This window comes from Mytilus trossulus, chromosome 4 (assembly GCF_036588685.1).
Source record: "Mytilus trossulus isolate FHL-02 chromosome 4, PNRI_Mtr1.1.1.hap1, whole genome shotgun sequence".
Taxonomy (NCBI): domain Eukaryota; kingdom Metazoa; phylum Mollusca; class Bivalvia; order Mytilida; family Mytilidae; genus Mytilus; species Mytilus trossulus.
In genome coordinates this window covers 93,591,001-93,613,799 of record NC_086376.1, presented here as the reverse complement: position 1 = coordinate 93,613,799, position 22,799 = coordinate 93,591,001, and the positions used below count along the sequence as shown (strand labels likewise).

The 22,799-nt window shown below is 32.3% G+C and overlaps 2 protein-coding genes across 8 annotated transcripts in view; one reads left to right on the top strand and one right to left on the bottom strand.

Moving 5' to 3' along the window:
- LOC134716353 (tetratricopeptide repeat protein 24-like) overlaps positions 1 to 22,506 on the top strand; it is an 85,793-nt gene extending 63,287 nt beyond the window's left edge. For 6 of the 7 annotated variants that reach the window (XM_063579308.1, XM_063579310.1, XM_063579309.1 and 3 more), the window contains one exon: positions 20,974 to 22,506. In XM_063579308.1, the coding sequence (XP_063435378.1) occupies positions 20,974 to 21,091 (118 nt within the window). In that variant the 3' untranslated portion in view covers positions 21,092 to 22,506. The remainder of the gene's footprint in view (positions 1 to 20,973) is intronic. The other variant, XM_063579312.1, reaches the window with a different exon arrangement.
- LOC134714355 (uncharacterized) lies at positions 5,832 to 14,604 on the bottom strand. The gene is made up of 8 exons (XM_063575594.1): positions 14,046 to 14,604; positions 11,761 to 11,945; positions 11,149 to 11,215; positions 9,895 to 10,444; positions 9,157 to 9,327; positions 7,845 to 7,929; positions 6,348 to 6,881; positions 5,832 to 6,209 (listed from the first exon to the last, which is right to left on the bottom strand). The coding sequence occupies exons 1-8, from the start codon at positions 14,491 to 14,493 to the stop codon at positions 5,832 to 5,834; spliced, it is 2,418 nt and encodes an 805-aa protein (XP_063431664.1). The 5' UTR covers positions 14,494 to 14,604.
- Positions 22,507 to 22,799: the final 293 nt, after the last annotated feature.

The window sequence follows — 22,799 nt, the reverse complement described above, 5'->3', positions numbered from 1 at the left end:
CCGGGTGCTGGAATTTCTTGCTACATTGAAGACCTGTTGGTGACCTTCGGCTGTTGTTTTTTTCTATGGTCGTGTTGTTGTCTCTTTGACACATTCCCAATTTCCATTCTCAATTTTAGTAGTAAGCATCTATCTAGTTAAGAGTTATAATTAGTAATATGCCACTAGAAGCTATTACAGCAAAATGCAATGAGTGTGTAGGTAAAGGTAATACCTTTGACTAGCTAGCTTAATTGTTAGCTGGACCGTGAAGTCATACCAAGGTGAAGTAGCCTACCCTCCTTTCGGAGTAGTCTAGTTGGCCAAACGATGAAAAGAAAAGCTCCCAGGATTGTACAGGAAGTTTCAGAGTGATTGTACAGTAAACTTGCAAGCGATTGTACAGTCATTAAAAATATCCAACATGGAGAAAATGAATATATTTGGATTTCTACTGGAACAATGAACCTCGCATTTTCCCGTTTCTAAGCCTCATACATATAAATTTCAAGACACTGTACGTATATTGTCTAATTACAAGAAGCAATTATAAAAAAAAAAAGAGAAAATCTTCACGGGAATGTTTTAAAAATCTAAAAAGTACCTTATTCATTATATGGGTTCGCTCTCCGTATATTAAAAGTGAATTTGCGTTTGGTGTACTTTAGCTAGAACTTATTATAAGAACGGAAAGTTTAACACTTGTTCCACGGTGGGTATGATTGTCCTGCGAGAGAACGTACTGTGCTGGTGATTCGGTCCTGACGGGTGCTGGTGATCAATGAAAAAATGTAAACAAAGACGAAAATGATGATTTTTGACGTTTTCACTCATAAAAATGGAAGAAAACAGTTGAGATTTTTCAACTTCGTTTCTTATGGGTTCATATATAAACCATTAAAAAATTGACTTTCTAAACTGTTTTAGTAAGCGTAACACAAAAATGCTCATTTTCAGAAAATCTCGAACTGAAAAAATAAAACAAAAATGCTCATTGAGTCCGCTTTCTTTACCGCAATCCACACGACAAAACAATTTTGTGAAAAAACGTTGCAATTTATTAAAATTTAGCCTTTTCTCAATTCATTCATGTCCTGATACTGTGCTGGTGGGTCCTGTCATTGTGCTGGTGGGTCCTGATACGGTGCTGGTGATTTTGGATAAAAAGTTGGTCATATTTGAAACAAATGTTACAAAATCAGTAAAATTAGCCAGATAATTGTTGCCAACAGGATCTATAACTCCTATTTTAGCTCTTGTGCATCCATTTGGCTGTTTAATATGTGTTTTCAAATGATCTGAACTTGTATTACATAATAACATAAAAGGGCAACATCTTTCGTCCAACATCAGATAACAATATATATTATCTAAAATAAGTTAAAAATTCCACAATACTATATAATTCATTTTATGTGTCGATTTGTTAGTTTAAACATATTTATTTTTAGTGGATTGGGAAACAAGTTTTGCAACTTATATTAATCCCTTTCCACTTTGCGGGTGCGAGTGCTGCCTTGTAGCGGCATTAGCCTACTCTTTGTCGAAATCTACAAGGGTGTCTTTAACGTGCAAGAGATATGGCTCTCTCTTAACATGGGTCAGCCATGTATCGTCCCCTTCCGACGGACTATCATCGTTTCCTTAAGACCATACTCGCAAATGGTGTCAAGGGAGAGCCGAAAATTGAGTTCCTGAAATTTTCATCCCAAACGGGAATCGAACCAGGAACCTTTGTGTTAGTAGTCCGATGCTCTAACCACTACACCACGGCTCTCACGAAAAAAATCGAAAAGAAGAGACTTTTTTTAATGTCATGATTATCTGTCGCTTTCTAGATCTATGCTTAGCATTTATTTCAGATGACATGGACTCCTCACCCTGCTGACCCTGCTGCCTTTGATAAATTTATCCGTATACATATATTGATAGATAAACAAAAGGCTGCAACACGTATTTTTGTATTTAAAATGATTCGTTGTAACGAGAGTATTTGTGGTGAATGGAAACTGTGAGGGTCACAATCTTAAATTGCTTATAAATGTTGCTGGACCCAGTTTCGTTATCTGATCTGAATTTTCTAAAATGTGCAAGGTAGATAGACATATTGATTTTTTTTACTCGGTAATGAACCATTGTGTTGATCCCATGCTAAACATAACAAAAATCTCTGTACAAAGGTCTGTGAATTCTCTACAAAAATAGTGATTTTATTTTCACCAAATTCTCTTTTTCTACTAAATACAATAATGAACCATAAAAATAATGCTTTGCAAGAAGTTTCCCCTTGATATATGTACAAAATTATATCTCTATTATTCATTGTCTGTGCTGTGTTGATACTATTGCAGTTTGCACATTTCGTAATTGACAGGCCACAGGAGCGCTCATAAACCGTACACGAAAAGATAAAATATTGATACAAGTACTTGATTTGCATCTTTGAACCCCCACCCCGGCTTGTTTTTTTTTAGGAGCCTGTGGTGTCTAAAAATGGTCGATTACAGACAGCCAAGTACACATTTTCCAGGCGTGTTATTGTTGATTGTTAAAGTCCTGAAAACGGATAGATGGAAACAAAAATGTTTGATATATCTGGCTTTAGATTTTTTTTTTTTTAATTTAAATTAAGGCTACATTTTTATATAATAATTCTATGAATTCACAATATAAAAAAATGCAGAAAAAAAATGAATGAAGTGAAATATCTTAGTAAGGAGTCATTACTGCAGAGATGGTGTGTTTGACACACAAAACTTAAAAGCTTAGTGATATTTCCAATATTAAAATAAAAGTGTATTTTAGTTGGGTATAAAAAAAAAATTTCCGTTTACTCATTTTCAATTTTAATCAAGGCACATTTTATTTTTATTCATGAAAAATATTTAAATATAGAAAAGAAGGACACATTGTTCACCTCCACCCCCGTAATTCTTTATCAAAAATATTTATTTTGAAATGAAAAAGCCAAGAAATGTTAATTTTGTTAGTGTTCTCTAGGTTATCTCGTCTTCATTCTCTGACATATTCTAGCCTGCCCTTTCATAAAATAGTGATTTTTTTCGTGTTCTATCGATCTTTTGAAGAAAGAAAAAAAAACCTGATAAGATAAGATACATTTTTCTTTTACAATACAACTTTTAAATCTTACGGGAAACTATTCCAAGCTTTCACTGTAACCTCGCTCTAACTTATCCCCATTCCTCCCCCACCCCCACCCCACCCCAAAAAACACAAAACAAACAAACCCGCAATACTATTGTCATTCTTATAGTCAGCACTCAATTGTTCACAAACAAATGTGTTTTAATCTGCTAAAGACATGATTCAAACACTCAGAAAGTCCTTTGTTCTATATTTTTGCTCTCCATTTTTATGTAAAACCTTTTACATTTTTATTTTATGGGTTATTGTTGAAGGTCCTACGATAACGTATGATTGTTAACACATACTTCCTTTGGTTTCTTATGAAAATGTGTCCATTGACAACAAACATACCACATCATCTACTTTATATAAGTATTGTATAAATTACACCGTATTTTGGTGAAAAATGATCGTAATACCGAAAATCGTAAACAAATTTTCTTATCTTAAAAGGGGGCAAGAAGTGTTCCATTAACAGGCCAAAAAATAAGATTACAGTATATTTAAAAACAAAATAGAAAAAAGTAGGGGTATTTTTTCTCTCATAATAACAGTAAACAGATTCACAACAATGTCAATTTCCAGAAAGCAGACAACAGCTAATTAGTCAATAACAGTACAGCATCAATGATCTTGAATATATGCCAATTTTAGCTAAAATATAAAAGCACAGAACCAGGACATAGGAGCACAGAACCAGGACCATTTTTCTCATCAACAGCACAGCGTCAGGACAATTCCGTTTAACGAACTTGCACGACTTCTGCAATATAATATTGTTGTAATATACTTTGCATGGTACTTATGACACATCAGAGAAAAATTAAGCAACAAAACAGTCGTTTTATTGCCGTTCTGATACAATGTAAACAAACCCACCAGCACAGAATCAGGACCCACCAGCACCCGTCAGGACCAAATCACCAGCACAGAACGTTCTCTCGCAGGACAACCATACCCACCGTGTGCTCAGTATAATAAAAAACACCTAATGACTGGTTGTGCGGGTAATATCAAGTTTTCATATCTGTTATACTAAAGTACCTATAACTGTTCCAAACCCAAACTGACTATATCACCCTCAAAACATCATACTGAAGTTCCCATAACTGTTGCACCCTCAAAACATCTTCCTGACGTTCGGATAACTGTCAGATCCTCAAAACATCATACTGAATTTTCAATACCTGTCAAACATTGGTAATACCATACCAAATTTCCTACGACTGTCACATCATCATGACATCATATACCCAGGTTTTTATAACTGCCACACCCTCATAAACATCATACCAATGTTCTGATAGCTGTCACAAATTGGTAACATCAAACCAAATTTCCTATGACTGTCACATCCTCATAAACATTAAACCCAGTTTCTAAGACTGTCACATCCCCATAAACATTAAACCCAGTTATGATTTTCACACCCTCATAACATCACACCAAAGTTTCTATAACTGTCACACCCTCAAAACATCATACTGAAAATCAGATAACTGTCGAACCCTCATAAACATCATACCCATGCTCTGATAGATGTCAAACATTGGTAACATCATATCAAATTTTCTATGACTGTCACACCCTCATAACATCATACCTAAGTTTCTATAACTGTCACACCCTCATAACATCACACCAACGTTTCTATAACTGTCACACCCTCATAACATCACACCAAAGTTTCTATAACTGTCACACCCTCAAAACATCACACCAAAATTTCTATAACTGTCACACCCTCCTAACATCACACCAAATTTTCTATAACCGTACCACCCTCATAACATCATATCCAAGTTTCTATAAATGTTACACCAACATAAACATTAAACCTTGTTTCTATAACTGTCACACCCTCATAAACATTAAACCCAGTTTATATAACTGTCACACCCTCAAAACATCACACCAAAGTTTCTATAACCGTCACACCCTCATTATATCATTATACACAAGTAGTAGAAGGGGCATTAAGATTTACCATTGTAGGTACACATAGGCTATTTGGAATTTATTAAATATTTAAAGAAAGTCCCTCAACCTGTACAGATGGACTGGGCGTACATCCTATAATTGGTTTCCATTCTCTAACTTTAGTATGCTTTTATGAAACTTATACACAATGTTTATTACCAAAAAACACAGATCAAGTTTGAATGGTGTAGCATCGCAGTTAATACCATATATACTAAAATTATGCCTTTTTACAAACAGAAAAATTACTGAATTTTCCTTTCCATTGTTTTCCTCAAATAAATGTTATGAAACTTATACACCGTGCTAATTACCACAAAAGCTAATAAAGTTGAAATTGGTGTAGTATCACTTCTACCATTCTTGAGTTATGCCCCTTTACAAATTGAACAATTGCCTTAACCAAATATTTTGAAACTTATACACAATGCTTATTACCACAAAACAAAGATATATTATGATTTTTGGTGGCCTTACTTTTATTGTTCTTTAGAAACACCCCTTTTCAAATTGAAAAAAATGCTGATCTCTTTGTTTTTGTTTTCTTCCTTCAAGTTTGCCTCAAATAAATGCAATGAAACTGATATGCAATGATTATTAGTACAAATAAAATTGTAAAGGAAATGGGGAATATGGCACAATAGTTTCAGAGAAAAATTTTGTAAAAAGTAGAGTGAAGACAATAAGACAACTACGGACGCCAAGTGATGCTAACAGTATGAAATTCACTCTTCTTTCTCCAGGAAACTAATCACAGATGTTAAGTTCTTGTTTGTTAATCTTATATGCAGATCAGTTAATAATAACTTTAAACCAGAGTTTCTGTTATGCGCTAATCTAAGATGAAGTGGAGAGACACCATTTCTGGCCAACTTGGTCACTGCTGCTAATGACATAAATTTCTGTTGTAAAATTTCATCATATCTTTTCTTCACATCATGAAAGGATATGTGGAAAAGGTCTTCATCAAGCACTTCCGTCTCTATTTTTTCTGTGAATAAAGTAGTCAATACTCTCACATCTTCTTTTGCATCATGTGCTTGATAAGTGCAGTTTGTAAGTTTACTGACGAGATTTTCCTGCTTGTAGTTGCCAACATCACACTTTTGGAAGATTCTTTTTGAAATTTTTAGAGTGTCAACAAAACCAAAAACATGAGAAGAAAATTCTGAAAATAATTTAAATTCAGACATTCTATTACAAACAATAGGAATGTCAAAATTACAAGCATTGTGTCCTACAAGTATGGGTTGAGGAACTTTCTTTAGATATTCAATAAAATCCAAAAGAGCTTCCTGTATTGGTTTTGATAAAACTGGAATACCTCTATGGAACATAGTATTTGTTCCCCTATCGTATCTTAGCATATTCACAGCAGATGCCTGTTCAGAAATTTCACAACGTGGCTGAGCATACACATTAAAATCATCACCAGCTGCTATCTGCAAAATGTCACTATTTCTCCCTCTGCCAGTTGTTTCTGTATCAAATACAACATATGTAAAGGCATTTTTAGGTAGTGTTAATCTATTGGGAATTTCTGTTGTTTGGATTAGTTCTTCATCTAGATGTAATTCAGCAGCTTGGTAGTAGGTAACACCTTCATGAATTTCCTTAGTTGCTTCTTTCTTACTTTTCAATATTTTTTTCAACAGACGTTTCCTCTTTGCTTGTAAACTAATCTGCTTTGCTTTTTGAAGCTTTCTCTTAGCAGCAATTTTTAAGGCCATTCTGAAGGTAAATTCTCCCGGTGATAATCCTACAGCCTTGTTAACCTATGAAAAAGAGACAAAACTTATTGCCACTAGCTTTATAAATCAAATATAAAGATATAGATTGTAGAGCATTTAATGAAAAAGTGACTAAAGTCAATTCTTTTCCCTTATGGTCATTAAGGTAAATAAAAGGTCAAATTTCCTCAGATAGATCTTTTTTATACTTTGCCAAAATAAAGTCTTGTCTATGCTTTTTACGAAAACTAATAAAAAGTATGGGTTCTGGGCTATTTATCAAGATACAGGTCATACAAATTGTTCAAATGTGCCCAGATTGTTCATGAAAAAAAACACATTTTTTGGCATTAATAAAAGAAATCTATGAGAATTTTGAGATAAAATATAAGAAGATATTTTTTTTAATATGCTTAAAGAAAGTTGAAAGAAAAAATGTTGTCACCAAACTTGTTGTATTGCTACAAGTAAGATACTAAATTACTCTTTCAGTCCAGTATAAAAAAATAGTAGAAGATTTATCTCCCCTTAAATGGCCAAGCGGAAAAAAATAATCTAAAAACACAAATATTTTGTATTTATTTGAACATTTTGAATAATGCAATATATCCCCAGGTTTTTCTTTCTATAAATCAACAGTCTAACATATAAATTCCCAATCTGTCTCCAAATTAGCAGATTTATACCATGAATCTACATTAAAAATTTCAATTAAGGGGAGGTAAAAGATCTGCAAAACCTATAATACCTCCATATCCAGGACAGTATGTTTCCTTTGTTTTTCTTAGCTTGCAATAATTCTATACTCAAAATGTAGTTGAATTAATGCTTTTAACATGTGAAATACAGACAAAATTACAAAAACTTAACAATAACCAAAGAATCATAAAAATGAAATCATGGTCAGATGAAACAAAGCCAGACAGACATGTACACCTTACAATCATTCCACATACCAGGTTTAATCTGCCTGCCTGTCTATCACTTATAGTTCTATCTAACACAAACCTTTTCTAAATACTTGTGACCCTCGTTCTTCTGCAGAACAGATGCTGAAATTCTCCCTGTCAGAGATTTGCTTGATCCAAATGACCTGTAAATATTAAGGTTGAAAGTCCCATTTATAATGCAGTTGAACTAGTATTTTTTGTATGAAAAATTAAATGCAAAACAACATGTTTACAATGAACAATGAGGCAAGTGTTGACAGAATAAACAAGTGAAACAAATCTGAAAACGCATCACACGGTTTAGCTGACTTATATAAATCCTGAAACTTAATTTCAGAAATCCTTGTATTTTAGTTCCTGAGAAAAATGTGACGAAAATTTTCAACTTGGCTATCATGTGTAAAATCATACAAGTGTTTGGTAAACAGGAAGTTGTCAAGTGATCAATCTGAAAACGCATCAAACAGTATAGCTGACTTTAAATATATAAATCCTGAAACCAAATTTCAGAAATCCTTGTATTGTAGTTCCTGAGAAAAATGCGACGAAAAATATTCATGGGACGGACGGACTGACGGAAGGCCAGACAGAGGTAAAACAGTATACCCCCCTTTTTAAAGCGGGGGTATAATGATTGGTTTGATGTATAAATTATTGAGTGGCTGATTAAATGCATATTAAGGATAAAAATATTCCAAAAATTTGGTTGCTTATATAGGGAATCAATGAAGTGTGACTGGAGCAGGCCCCTTTAAGGCAGCCTTTGGCAGTGATATTGTTGGCTTTTTTCAAAACTACCTCTACCCTTTTTTATAAGGAATATATGCGTCATTTTCATGGAATTGGGAAATCTGGAATAAACCATAAATTTGACTGAAACTTAAATTTACAGACCCATTTTCAAGAGTCAAACCCTGCTTTAAAATAAGACCCCATTTTGTCAGTAAATTAATGATACATAAATATACCCTCAAATGTGCACATAATCCTAATATAGAAATTTTAGGCAAAAAAATTGATCAAATGAGTGTTTTTCAGTTTGTATTTATGCACGATTTCTACTGAGACTGCACTGTTTGGGGAAAAGGTTGTTTTTTTGGGAAAAATTTAAAGCCATATTTTTTTCAAATTTGGATTATTCTCCAGGGGGAAAAGCCTTTATTCTCCACTAATTTAAGGCAAACAAATATCACTGATTGGGCCCCCCCCCCCCCCCCCTTATAAAAATTTCTTGATCCGCCAGTGATAGTTGTTGATTTGTGTGTTATTTTGATCTCGTGTGGAGAGTTGTTTTATTGGCAATCATACCCCATCTTCTTTTTTATATCATATAAATTCTTATTCATTATGAATATGAACAGATATCTTACTTGTTTTTTGGAGCTTTTGTTGAAACTATGAAATTAAAATTCTCATTTGCTTGGGTTGATCCTAAGTTGGTCAAGCAGGCAGCTCTATCTTTTTGGCTGTTTACAATGGCTTTAAGATCTGTCTGGAGACTTGGACATGTGAGAGGCTTACCCTGCGGTAGACTGCGGTACCTATAAAATTGATTGTTTAAATGTTAAGGATAAAAATCACAACCCAAAACAACTTTTTAGACACAAAAAATAATCAAATAATCAGTTGTACAATACATGTACAAAGCATTATCATAACTCAAGTATATCTGACTTCTGTGTTTATTGGCCAAGAATCTAAACATATATTTTTTTATTCTTGTTTTATAATTACCTATATATATACATTATATATTAACATAGTGGTATCAATTAATAACTTTTTATACTTGAATATTTTGCACAATGGGACACCTTATTGTTATTGAACTTGTTATATGTAATCTGTATAAGAAAATAACACTTTAAACAGATTTTTTTAAGGATCTTTTCCCAGGCATCTCATCTAATGTCCCCCTGTTCTTTGGGGGGTTAACGCTGCAAGGACTTTACAAGGTATCATTGTTAAGAAGTTAAAGCTGCAAACCAATTTTAAAGATATCCAGTTCAGAAGTAGATTAAATGCTAAATATTTACAATAGTATTGGTAGCATTAAACTATTTGAAATAAATATTTTTTTCTTTTTCTTAAAGAACTATGTACTATACCTGAATTGAGAAGGATTCTTCTGATAACTGCACCAGGTAGCATCTTCACTGGCACAAAGAGAGTGGTCACCATATAAATGTGGAACTATAATATCCAGTGATTTTCTAAGACTCTCTGGCTCTTTTGTCTGGCATTCTTTTATGGCGTACATGAAGCATCTCCCAATGTAAGATATTACATTTGGTTGTTTTAGAACTTTATATTTGTGGCTAAGCTTATATAGTTTTGATGTGATGCCTTTTTTAGTGTGGTTACTGTCATCTTTCTTCTCAATGGAAGGGAAAACAGCTTTCAGTCGAGAAGTTGTGGTCGAGTCATTATCACCATGGATGACATCTATTGCACATCCAGTTTCCTCTAACTCTCTGGCCATTGATATTGCCATGTCAGGCTCCATTGCCTTACTAGAACCATCCCAGTTTTTTGAACATTCGTGTACAGGTATAGTGTGGTTTTTGCTCTGATGTAGGGCACATATCTGGCAAGATTTACTTCTAAGAGAGAACTGCAATACCTTTCCTGTTTCTTTCCCAATTAATGATGCATGGCCTGAAATTATGGACGTTATTTTTACATAAAATGATTCCAAACAGGTAAATTACCATGAAGGCAGACGTAAAAAGAGTTATATCTCTTGTAAATATTAATTACATGTAAAATTACATGTGTACAAGTTTTACCAGATTTTTATGACATTTATATCATTTGTTTTTTATCAGCAATGTTTAGGACAAATTAGAAAATCAGTGTAGATCAATTATTTTTAAAAGAGTTATGTCCCTTGAAAATATCAATTATATTGAAAAATGTATTGTAAGCATTCGAAATGATTCCAAATGCTTACATTTCTATAAGATAATAATACTATAAGATAATAATACATTTGTACATGCAATATGAAAAGTTTAAAATAACTAAAAATTTAATTTATTTTTTTATTATTGATCTTGGAGTATTAAGTTTAAGTTGGACAGATAAAAAATGTGCAACATAATGAACACTGAATTTAGTTTTGTACAATTAAATCAGGCCATTAGTTTTCTCGTTTAAATTGTTTGCCATTTGTCATTTCACTGCCCTTTAGAGCTAGCTTTGCAATATTGGTTTTGCTCATTGTTCAAGACCACATGGTGGGACATATAGTTGTTAATATCTAAATGTTTTGGTTTATAGGGAATAAATGTCTAAATTTAGCAATCATACCACATCTTTCTTATTTTCATACAAGTAAAAATAAACAGAAAAATTCTCACCTGTATTACTATTATAATTCCATCCTGTACCCCTTTTCTGCCACCCACCGTCAAAGCTTACTTCCATCTTTAAAAAAAAATAGATACATACATATATTAAATACATGTACTGAAGAATTCATGTTAGGCAAGAAATAAAATTTGAACTGTTTGATGTTGCCTAACCAACAATCTATAAAGCAGTCTACCTGTATTCTAAAAAGCTATTTTACAGAAGCAGATTTTGGCAACAGATTATAAAATATTTTCTCTTTCAATGATGAAAATGATGGAATACATGACATAGTTACTTTCCAAAATATTGTTCCTGATCAATATCAAGCCAGTCCTAAATCAGCCCCATATCTAGAAATGTTTAGTGTTTATATATGCAATTGTAGTGAGTTTAAGTGTGCACTTTTCGATACTCCCTATTTTCAAGTAAGTAAGCGGTCCATGGGTTTTCTTTGCTACAAAACAGGAGAAAAGCTCAGCAATTAGCTTTCCTTTTCGTCATGTTTTTGAAGCTCATAAAAAATTAATTTTATATTTTCCAACAATGTACATATATATTGTATATTTATTCATGATAATTAATATAAAAATAATCATTTGGAATTTTAAGTTTATTACCTTTCCATTTCCCTTTTCAATTTCTTCCTTTTGGGCCTCAAGACAAGATTTTTTGGCTACGGTCTCCAGAGTTGTATCAATTTTTTGTTCCCTTCTCTTAAGAGTGGACGGCACAACTGGTGGTAAATTTAAAGTTGCAAGGAAGTTGTTAATCTGTACTGGGCCCATTCCTGTGTGTACCATGGCTACAATATTTTGCATACATATTAGTTTAAAAGAACAATCGCTTCCAAGAAAAGTCACATTTTTATCACATTAAATGCACCAACACTGAAATGAAATATCAATTCATTATTAAAATCATGATTGTCAAATTGACATATTTATTCCGTATTAATTTTTCATGCAAGCTGAAGGAAAAGTTGAAAATGTATACATAGTATTGGATGAACGAAATTTTAGTCATTGAGCTTTATAATAAGTCACTTAAACTTTAATCCCTTTTTTAACTACATAAGGAAGAAATCAAATTAGGGACTGCCTGATCCAACACCACTTTTTTCCAATAATGTAAAATCTCATCTTAGGGCGAAATTTGATGGGCATAAAATTTACATCCGTCATCATGGTAATATACTTTTCTTTTGCCTAATATAAATCATTCTAATGTAGACAGGAAATGAGAAAATAATAATTTATAAAGCAGCAAAATTTAATCTTTAACCTTATAGTATTGGATTCAAACTTTAACAGGTCATGATAAATCTATACCAAATATCAAATATCAAATTAATATCTATGTAGATCTTCCCACTGCATCAGCTTGTCTTGCAAAACAGGCATTGGACTTTAGACAATCGCTGAAATGCAGTTGTAAGGGGAAAAGAGGGGGGAATTATTTTTTTAAATGGTTTAAAAATAACAAAACAGTGTAAAATAATTGATTTCTTCCTATTGAAATCAGAGTGATTGTAATACCCCCACCCAGGGTTTGAAATTAGCAGGAGCCCACACGCCAATGGCCCCTAAAATTTGATGTGGGCTTCTTAAATTTCAGTTTTCTTGGGTATTGGGTCCGTTCGCCCTAATAACATATTCCCCCTGGGATTATTCTTCCATAGCGTCCATTGCCCTACTAAAATAAATATAATATTCAGGGCATTGAAGTTAAATAAACTTATTCAGACAGATTCAGTCTTTTAATTGCTTGTTTAGGATCAGTAAATTCAGTGGTCCGAATTATTGAGGAATTAGTAAATCCTCAATAATTTGGACCACTGATTATTGTGATCCTTGTCTTTTCAGTTGATGGATTAATAATAAAAACAAAGGTTTTGTTTTGTTTTGATAAAATATTCAGCTTTAAATTAATGAAAACAATGACGTACGAAATGTAAACCACGAAACGGATTTACAAGTTCATTTATTATTATACTATGAGACTACTATAAATATTCTGTCAATTTTTCAACAAATTTTAACATAGTTTTTTTTTTGTTTAAATACTTAAAATCATGCAGCTAGACTGAGACTCCTACTGTAGTAGTCTCACAACTAGACAACAGTTAAAAACAAGAATGTGTCCACAGTACACGGATGCCCTACTCGCACTACCATTTTCTATGTTTAGTGGACCGTGAAATTGAAATAAATTCTCTAATTTGGCATTAAAATTAGAATGATCTTATCAAAGGGAACATGTATACTAAGTTTCAAGTTGATTGGACTTCTACTTTATCAAAAACTACCTTGACCAAAAACTTTAACCTGAAATTTGCACTGTCATTTTCTATGTTCAGTGATTGTGAATTGAAAAATTGGGGTAAAAACTCTAACTTGGCATTTAAATTAGAAAGATCCTAAATGGGCACATGTATACTAAGTTTCAAGTTGATTGGACTTCAACTTCATCAAAAACTATACATGTACCTTGACCAAAAACTTTTAACCTGAAGTGGGACATACGGATGAACGCACAGACGGATGACGGATGGACGAACGGATGCACAGACCAGAAAGCATAATGCCCCTCTTCTATCGTAGGTGGGGCATAAAAAATAATAAGACAGGGCGAATGTATCCTGAGCAAACAGGTATCAGTTAATAATCAGGGCGAACAGGTACTAGGGTGAATGTAAATCAGTGAGAAATTCAGAATGGACCCAGATTCCTTTTCTTATATAGGAATATATATTTGGCATACACAATTTAAGCTGTGGCTACAGCTGCCAGTCTTCAGTTAAATCCCTGCCCAGCCCATCCATACATTTGTAGATTACATAGTTGTTCCCTTTCATTTTTTTTCTATAATATTTAAATGTATGTACAAAAAACATTGTAATTACCTAGTGCTAATTTTGAATTGATGTCAAATGTTCCGTTGTTTCTCTTTCCTGTTTTAACGTCGTTTAATGAACTGCACACACTGTTCTGACACCTTATAAAAAGTATGCTGCCTAAACCATATCGTCTCTCGCTCTCGATGTCGGCCAGGTGTAGTCGAGCATCACACGAGGTGCAAAACATCTGTTGGGCTAAGGCTTGAAGCTCGACTACCCGTCTACCTGTCTTCCAGTCATTATTAAGAGATGGGTCAATGGTACAGCTTGCACCAAGTTCAAGATCTGAGTCTGAGAAAACTGGATAAGTGTTGGCATGCACGTAGTTGTGATCTTCTGTAATGGGCTCATCAACAGGATGACTTACTAATATATTTCTTCTGGACTCTTGAGCTTTGAATTGCTTAACAAATGACTTTTTCGATTGAAATTTTCCTGTTTTACTTCGCAACATTTTGCAGACGATAAGTAGAATGATTGCAAATTATGTTTGCATTGACAAGGTAAATTTCGCTGATTTCAAACGCTCGAGTGAATCAGCGTTATTCCACGATTTGAATACGAGTTGTCTCCCTGTGAACGCAAACCTTACCTTAATGGCCCTTTTACTTCTAGTAGTTTTCAGTTACTACAAATACTCTTATTCTGGTGCTTCACGTTTATAATCTTTAGTAAATGTTAGTTGTTTTTGTGTCTCGTACCGATCTTTTGGGTTAATCAAATTGCAACGGACTTCTAAACATTGTTTTTATGTTATACTATTACAACACTGACTGTCTAAGTTTAGAGGTTGAACGCTCACACACATGTTGAATCCTGCCACATTATCATGCGCATGTAGTTGAGTGGTTATTATTAATTTTGTTCATATCTGTCGACTCATATTTGATGTTTTTAGAATGGGTTTGTTGCATATCGTTAGGGACTTCAGTGAAAAAACTATGTGAATTAAGTTTTTAAGATCACCTGGCCCACAGCTTTTCTCATCACTTGGCGTCCGTCGTCCGTCGTCCGTCGGCGTCCGTAGTCGTTAACTTTTAATCAAATTTTCTCTGAAACTACTGGGCCAAATTTAACCAAACTTGGCCACAGTCATCATTGGGGTATATAGTTTAAAAATTGTATCCGGTGACCCGCCAAACTTACCAAGATGGCCGCTATGGCAAAAAATAGAACATAGGGGTAAATATATATTTTGGCTAATAACTCTGAAACCAAAGCATTTAGGGCAAATCTGACATGGGGTAAATTTGTTAATTAGGTCAAGATCTATCTGCCCTGTCACCTGAATCGTACAATGGGTTGTTGGGTTGCTGTCCCTGATTTGGTAATTTTAAGGAAATTTTGTCCGTTTTCGGTTATTATCTTGAAAACTATTATAGATAGAGATCAACTGTAAACAGCAATAATGTTCACCAAAGTAAGATCTACAAATAAGTCAACATGATGAAAATGGTAAGTTGATCCCTTAAGGAGTTATTGCACTTAATAGTAATTTTTTTACCATTTTTTCGTAAATTTTTGTTATCTTTTACAAAAATCTTCTCCTCTGAAACTACTTGACCAAATTTAACCAAACTGAGCCAAAATCATTATTAGGGTATATTTTTGAAAAAAAATGTGTGCGGTGACCCGGTCAACCAACCAAGATGGCCACCATGGCTTAAAATAGAACATAGGAGTAAAATGTAGATTTTGGCTTATAACTCTGAAACCAAAGCTTTTAAAGCAAAGCCTACAAGGGATAACTTGTTTATCTAGTAAATGTATATATCTGCTCTAAATTTTTCAGATGAATTGGACAACTGGTTGGTGGGTTGCTGTCCCAATTTGTAATTTTTAAAGAAATTTAGCCGTTTTTGGTTCTCTTGAATACTATTATAGATAGAGATAAACTGTAAACAGCATTTATGTTCAGCAAATTAAGATCTACAAATAAGTCAACAAGACCAAAATGGTCAATTGACCCCTTTAGGAGTCATTGCCCTTTATAGTCATTTTTTTTTAATAATTTTCATTCATTTGGTAAATTTTGGTAAGTTTTTACAAAATGTGTTCCTCTGTAACTAAAGAACCAAGTTCATTACAGATAGAGAAAATTGTAAGTAGCAAGAATGATCAGTAAAGTATGATCTACAAACAGATCACCATCACCAAAACACAATTTTGTCATGAATCCATCTGTTTCCTTTGTTTAATATGCTCATAAACCAAGGTGAGCAACACATGCTCTTAAAAACCTCTAGTTATCCTTCATTAAAACTGTTTATGTCGTCCCTTAGGCCATTAGTTTATTTCGTCTTAAATGTTTCACATTTTTTTTGTCGTAGCCTTTCATAACTAATATACAGTATGGGTATTTGTCATTTTTGAAGGCCCCACGGTTGGTTATAATTGATAATACTACTTCATTGAACTCCAGATGATAGTTGCCAAATTAGCAGTCATACCACATCTCCTTACTTGTTATGATTTTGTATACATTTTTCGTACACGACTTTAAATTTCGCGTCCTGTCTAAACATATACAATGTATATGAAACATTAGTCGCTTGACGTTAAAAGCAAATAACTAACAATCAATCAATTTAAACTCGTGTTCAATAAGTAGAAAATCATTTGATTTTTGGGGTTAAAAGGGGGAGGTGGCAGGAGGTCTTCGAATATAAATATAGTGGCCTGGCAAGAGCTTGAAACAATAGGCATGTTTATCGACAAGTTAAAACTTTAGAAATAATAAAAAAATCCGGAAAAAATCGTCCTGCCCCATTCCCATCCTTAGAATAACAAAAGGTCGTACCCTTACTGTCATTGTCCGTGTGTTTTATTATTTGGATCCAGCTAGTTGTCCATATAGTGTCCTACTATAGGGGGCAACTATTTAATATTCTGGGGGAGGAGGATTTTGAAAATAAACCTCAGCCTTAATTATCGCAAAAAATAAATGGTTTGTTCTGTGGTATTGTCAAAATACATAACCTGACTTACAATGTATTGAAAATAAATAACTCTGCAGGTCTATTCGAAAGTATTAGATGGCAACAGTTTCTTCATAAAATTCATTTTTCCAAAAAAAACAAGTCGTGAAACACTTCCGAAAACTTCATATTATAAAATTATAAATATTATTTAAATATACTTGAAATGTCTGAAAAAGGGTTTCATTTAACTTGAGCTATATTGTGTCAGAAACACATACCTCACTTTCATTTACGTTATAATTTTATATATACAAAATTGGAATAAAAAAGAAGTATCAATTTAGATATTTCTCATCAGACTCGTTATTTTTCCTTAAATCATTTATTCGTTTATTTCAAAGACTATTTTTTTACTTTAACTTTGTCTGAGTTGTCATTATAGATGGTCCGAGTTGTCCCAGGACGGACATGTTCTGCAACCAACTTAAATGCCCCAAGTTTGAACACCTTATTTGATTTCGTGATCACCATACAGTACTATCCAACTGAAATGTGAACTACTTTGAAATATTTCGTAAATTTTTACCTTAAAGAATCCTGGTCCTGAGTATATTTGGATGTTGTCGTCAGCAAAAGATTAAAACACCGTTCATTGCGGGCTTCCGTTGTCGTTGATTTCTATATAGTATGCAATGTCAATTTCATCATGGAACACTTTTTCCACAATCAGAGGGTCATTAAGGGATACAAAAAGTTTGATATTCAGTATGCTAATAATATATAACAGTTACGATTTGAAAATCAATTTAAATTTAGGTTACAGTAAAAAAAACAATAATAGGTCAATGTCTTAAAGATATAAACTTTTTAGTAATCTGAATAAAACTGGGGAAAGGAAGGGCGCAGTAAAATATCGCCCTTCCCCAGTTTCGCAGTCTCATACATATTTTTTGTTAGGGGCTAAGAAACTGGGGGACAACGAGGTTCTACCGAGCCCTTCCCCAGTTTTGCGTCGAGAACAAAAAGTTTATATTTTTCTGACATAGACCTAATATTGTTTTTATACTGCAACATAAATTAATAAATTGATAGCTATTCAAATCGTAACACAAACGACAGACTTATGTTTATCCCTTAATGGACCCCTGATTGTGGAGAAAGTGTGCCATGATGAAATTGACATCGTACACAATATAGCTTTGTTACAATATTTTATATGAAATAAACACAACTTGTTGCAGTATAAAAAACATTTTATATTTTTTATGACAATTACCTCATATTGTATGTGTAGAAGTACTTAAAGATGACAAAAAATTAAAATGATTAAAATTTTCAGTACTGAAAATTGACTGAAATTTTCAGTACTGAAAATTGACTGAAATTTTCAGTACTGAAAAATGGCTGAAATTTTCAGTACTGAAAAACGGCTGAAATTTTCAGTACTGAAAAATGACTGAAATTTTCAGTACTGAAAAATGACTGAAATTTTCAGTACTGAAAAATGACTGAAATTTTCAGTACTGAAAAATGACTGAAATTTTCAGTACTGAAAAATGACTGAAATTTTCAGTACTGAAAACAACTTTTTCTCAACATTACTTAAAATGATATAAAAATTAATGTACTGAATAGTGTTGTTTCCTAAAAGTACTGTTTATATAGCGGCTTTTAATGTACTGATTAGTAATGTTTCCTAAAAGTACTGTTTATATAGCGGCATTTAATGTACTGATTAGTGTAATTTTCCGAAAGTACTGTTTAAATAGCGGCATTTAATGTACATGTAAACGCTAGTCAAATTGTTGGTAGTGTAGACACAAAGAATAACAGCTTTGATATGATTCACTTCTGCAAAATTGAAATGAACAATAGTATGTGTAAATTTCATGTGAATATATATATTGCAAAAAATTAACTCAATAAATTCAAATTTCTCTTATGAACTCATGGTTTAATTCAGATACAATGAAACATAAATTTCGAAGGGGTTTTGATTCATGTTTATTTCTGATGAAATTGTTCATGTGAATTTAATGTGAAATTTTTCACGTGAATTTAACATCATTTTTTTAACGTGAATTTAATGTGAAATATTCACATGAATTTCACGTGAAAATATAAATTTTTAAATTAAATTGAGATTCCAAGCTCATATATGATACATAAATTCAAGGTATGAGATGTTGACAAAATTTTTGATTTTGATTTAATATTTTATAACTTAGAAACCATTTATATTTTTTCACGTGAAATTCACGTGAAAATTTTACGTGAAATTCATGTGAAATAATTTCACATGAAATTCACGTGAAAATTTAATGTGAATTTCACGTGAAATCTCTTCACATGAAATTCACGTGAAAAGTTAACGTGAATTTCACGTGAAATCACTTCACGTGAAATTCATGTGAAATTCACGTGAAATTAATGTGAAATTCATGTGAAATTCACGTGAAATGAGATTCACGTGAAATTCACGTGAGTAAAATTTGGCTGTGTATGATTTAAAGGTTCTAGCCTTTGTTTTTACTTGTACTGTTGGATCACCTTGGTATGTAGTTGATTTCTATGTTATTTGATATAAAGAGAGGTATTCCAAATGTTCTCAATGAAATTATTTGTTAACCTATTATAATTCAACTTTTGACTGTATATATAAATGATATTTATATATTATTTTATTTGTCTAAGATGAGTTAAGCATTTCTATGTAGAATTTCAAATTATATTGACCATTATTTCAGGTTATTTTAGGCTTATTTTGTTTTCTTGCTTGTGCAATGCCATAATGTAAAGTTGTTTGAAATTATCCCAAGCCCTGTCACAAAATATAATATTAAACTCAACACAAACCAATGAAATTGTTTAGAAAAGGTCAAATCCCAATGAATAGAATCTTGTGAAAAGAGTTAAACATTTTGGTAGTATAAAAGTAATAGGACATCTATACTCAGTAATTTCAGTGATTGTAAGGTGTACATATTATTTTGACAGTGTACCGCTGATCTTGGCCTCATTGTCATAAATTAAGTTTTAATGATTAGGTGACCTTGACCTCATTGTCATGATTTATTTATCAAAAATCAAGTTTTAATGATCAACTTGACCTTGTTGTCATGGTTTATTTATTAAATTTAAGCTTTTTAGTGATACACAGAAACTACAAGTAACAGTTCAATTATATTGGTTGCAATGTTTACAAGTCTGCCTAGTATGATTCATCTGACCATGATTATATTTTTCATGAATCATAATTAATGTTTCTGTTAAACATTTTAAAGTAGAAGCTTTGATTTTAAAGACATAAAATTCAATCATGATTGACAAAAAGCAGGCAAGGTATTTTAGCATGTGCACTGTTGTTCTAGTTTCTCTATGCTCATCTATACATAATTTATGGACTGTTTTAACCTGATATATATAATTCATCTACATTTAATGCAATACAAAATATTTTATTAACCCTGTGTTATATATGAATACTATTATTTAATACATAGATTTTTCCAAAAGATGATTGAAAGAAAATCATTTCTGGCCATTTATTTATGCTTCATCTACATTCAATTTAGTGATATGTTGTAAGCCATTAGCAGTTGACAATTTTTATAGCACAGTGTAGTTGTTTCTTACAAAAAAGATCAATAATGGTCCTATATGTTATCTAGCTGGGTTATTTCACTGGCAAATTAATTTTATCATTAATCCTAGTGTCATAAAGCATATTTACTTTCATTTGAACCCTTCAGATATTCCAATGCTATAAAATATGGACCTGCTGTGAAAGTACTCATGGCTTGAGGAATTTCATTGTTTCATGTTCTATTTGTTTTCTTTTTTTCAGTGATTTTGATATAAAGCATGAGCATAATTTTCATGAAGGTTTATTGATAAACTAGCTATTTTGTTTTAAAATAGCAGTTATGGGGGATAAAAAAATATTGACAAATTATGATTATTAACAATGAATGGTTGCATTTGTTCTAATTTAAATATTTATTTTTTTTCAGAGAAAAATTAATGTATGAGAAACACAGACATGATCAGATAGATCGCCACCAAGGTCCGCCCCTTCCTGAAAGAGGAGACAGAGGGGAAAAAGATTCTAAAACATGTTCTGTGATGTAATGTGATTTTCTACCATTATATATGGTCATGTGATAAGACAATTATTTAGTCAAATTATTTTACATTTATTTTCCGTCCATTCTAGACAAGAAATAAGATTTTAGTTCTATAAACTATGTTGTGATTAAGTGTTTAAGTTATTCTTCCGTCCTTTGACCTTTACATTCATTAAAAACTATTGTTTTTAAAATGTTATTTGGTGGAAATATTGTTTTGTTAGAACTTTCATTATGTTTCATTTAGTTTTATCTGGAAAAGCAACTAATTAATTTCGCCCATTTCATCAAATATTAAAGCTATAACCAAAATATGACAAAATGTCTTAACATACGCAAGTGTGGTAATTGGTGTGTTTGATAAGTCTGTGCATTTTGCTTACATGCTGATGTTTGTGCAGAACAATTACCAGAAAGCCTTATAAGTTTAATGCTTTTTTTAAATTTATATATTTGAGTACATTTGTATGCTGCTTCATTTAAATGATCCTCTTTATGACCCTCTGTTCCGCGATCCTCTTCATGACCCCCTGTTCCGAACTTATGCAATTCACCATGTAGATAATAACAGCTTGTGACATTCTGATACATTTGTATTAGGTTCAAACTGTTAAATAAGCTATCAATTGTACATATATATAGGAAGATGTGGTGTGAGTGCCAATGAGACAACTCTCCATCCAAATAACAATTTAAAAATTAAACCATTATAGGTTAAAGTACGGCCTTCAAGTTCATTTAGTTGCAAGTGACATATTTAAACTTCTGAATGGTAATAGAAGGCTTGCATTTTATACAAGAATTGAAGTTGATATTGCACTTCAGTATACTATCCTTGCAGTCATTAAAATAATGAGCAATATTATATTACCCAGACTTGGAAATCAACCAATCAAAGTTCTTTATTTTGTGTTAATTCCAGCACAAATTGTGAACTCTGCGCGGTAACAGAGATCTTTTTTTATGACCGAGGGTCCTTCACCATAAAATCTTAATCCCCTGTGTAAGGCATACACCATTCATATTTTATGGAGGTGTGGAGAGGCATGAGTGTTTTATTTTTGGGGACAAACAATGTTTGAGGACTATGATTATCATTCTGTTTTTAAACAATTACATGCAGGAACAAGAAATTTCATTTGAAACTTCATGTTGAATTTATTTTTTTCGAAATTTTAAATGGAAACATTTTAAACTTCTTTTCTGAAACAACTTATTATTTATAAATGGTTAGCCTCAATATTGAATGGTATGTAACAATTTGTTCTATCAAATATAGTTTGTGATATTATTTCTTATCTGTCAAAACTACTTATTATTGTGATTGTCAGAAAATTGACGCAATGAATCATTGTGATCTTATAAAATTCTACATACAAATAATGCTATCAAAATAAAATGCATATGATAATTGTACAATTGTTATCAAAGGTACCAGGATTATGATTTAATATGCCAGACATGCGTTTCCTTTACACAAGACTCATCAGTGACGCTCAGATCAAAATAGTTATAAATAATTGTACAAAACATGTCCTGTTTCAGTATTTCTATTTTTAAATTAACATTAACTTTTAATTGCTCTATGAAGTAAACTGTTAGTGATGACACTGTTTTTTTCCCTTTTTAATCAAATAAAAATTTGCTGAGAAATGGAATATAGGAGGAGTTTCTAGTTTGCCTAGTAAAGATGCATCCTCAGAATTCAAATG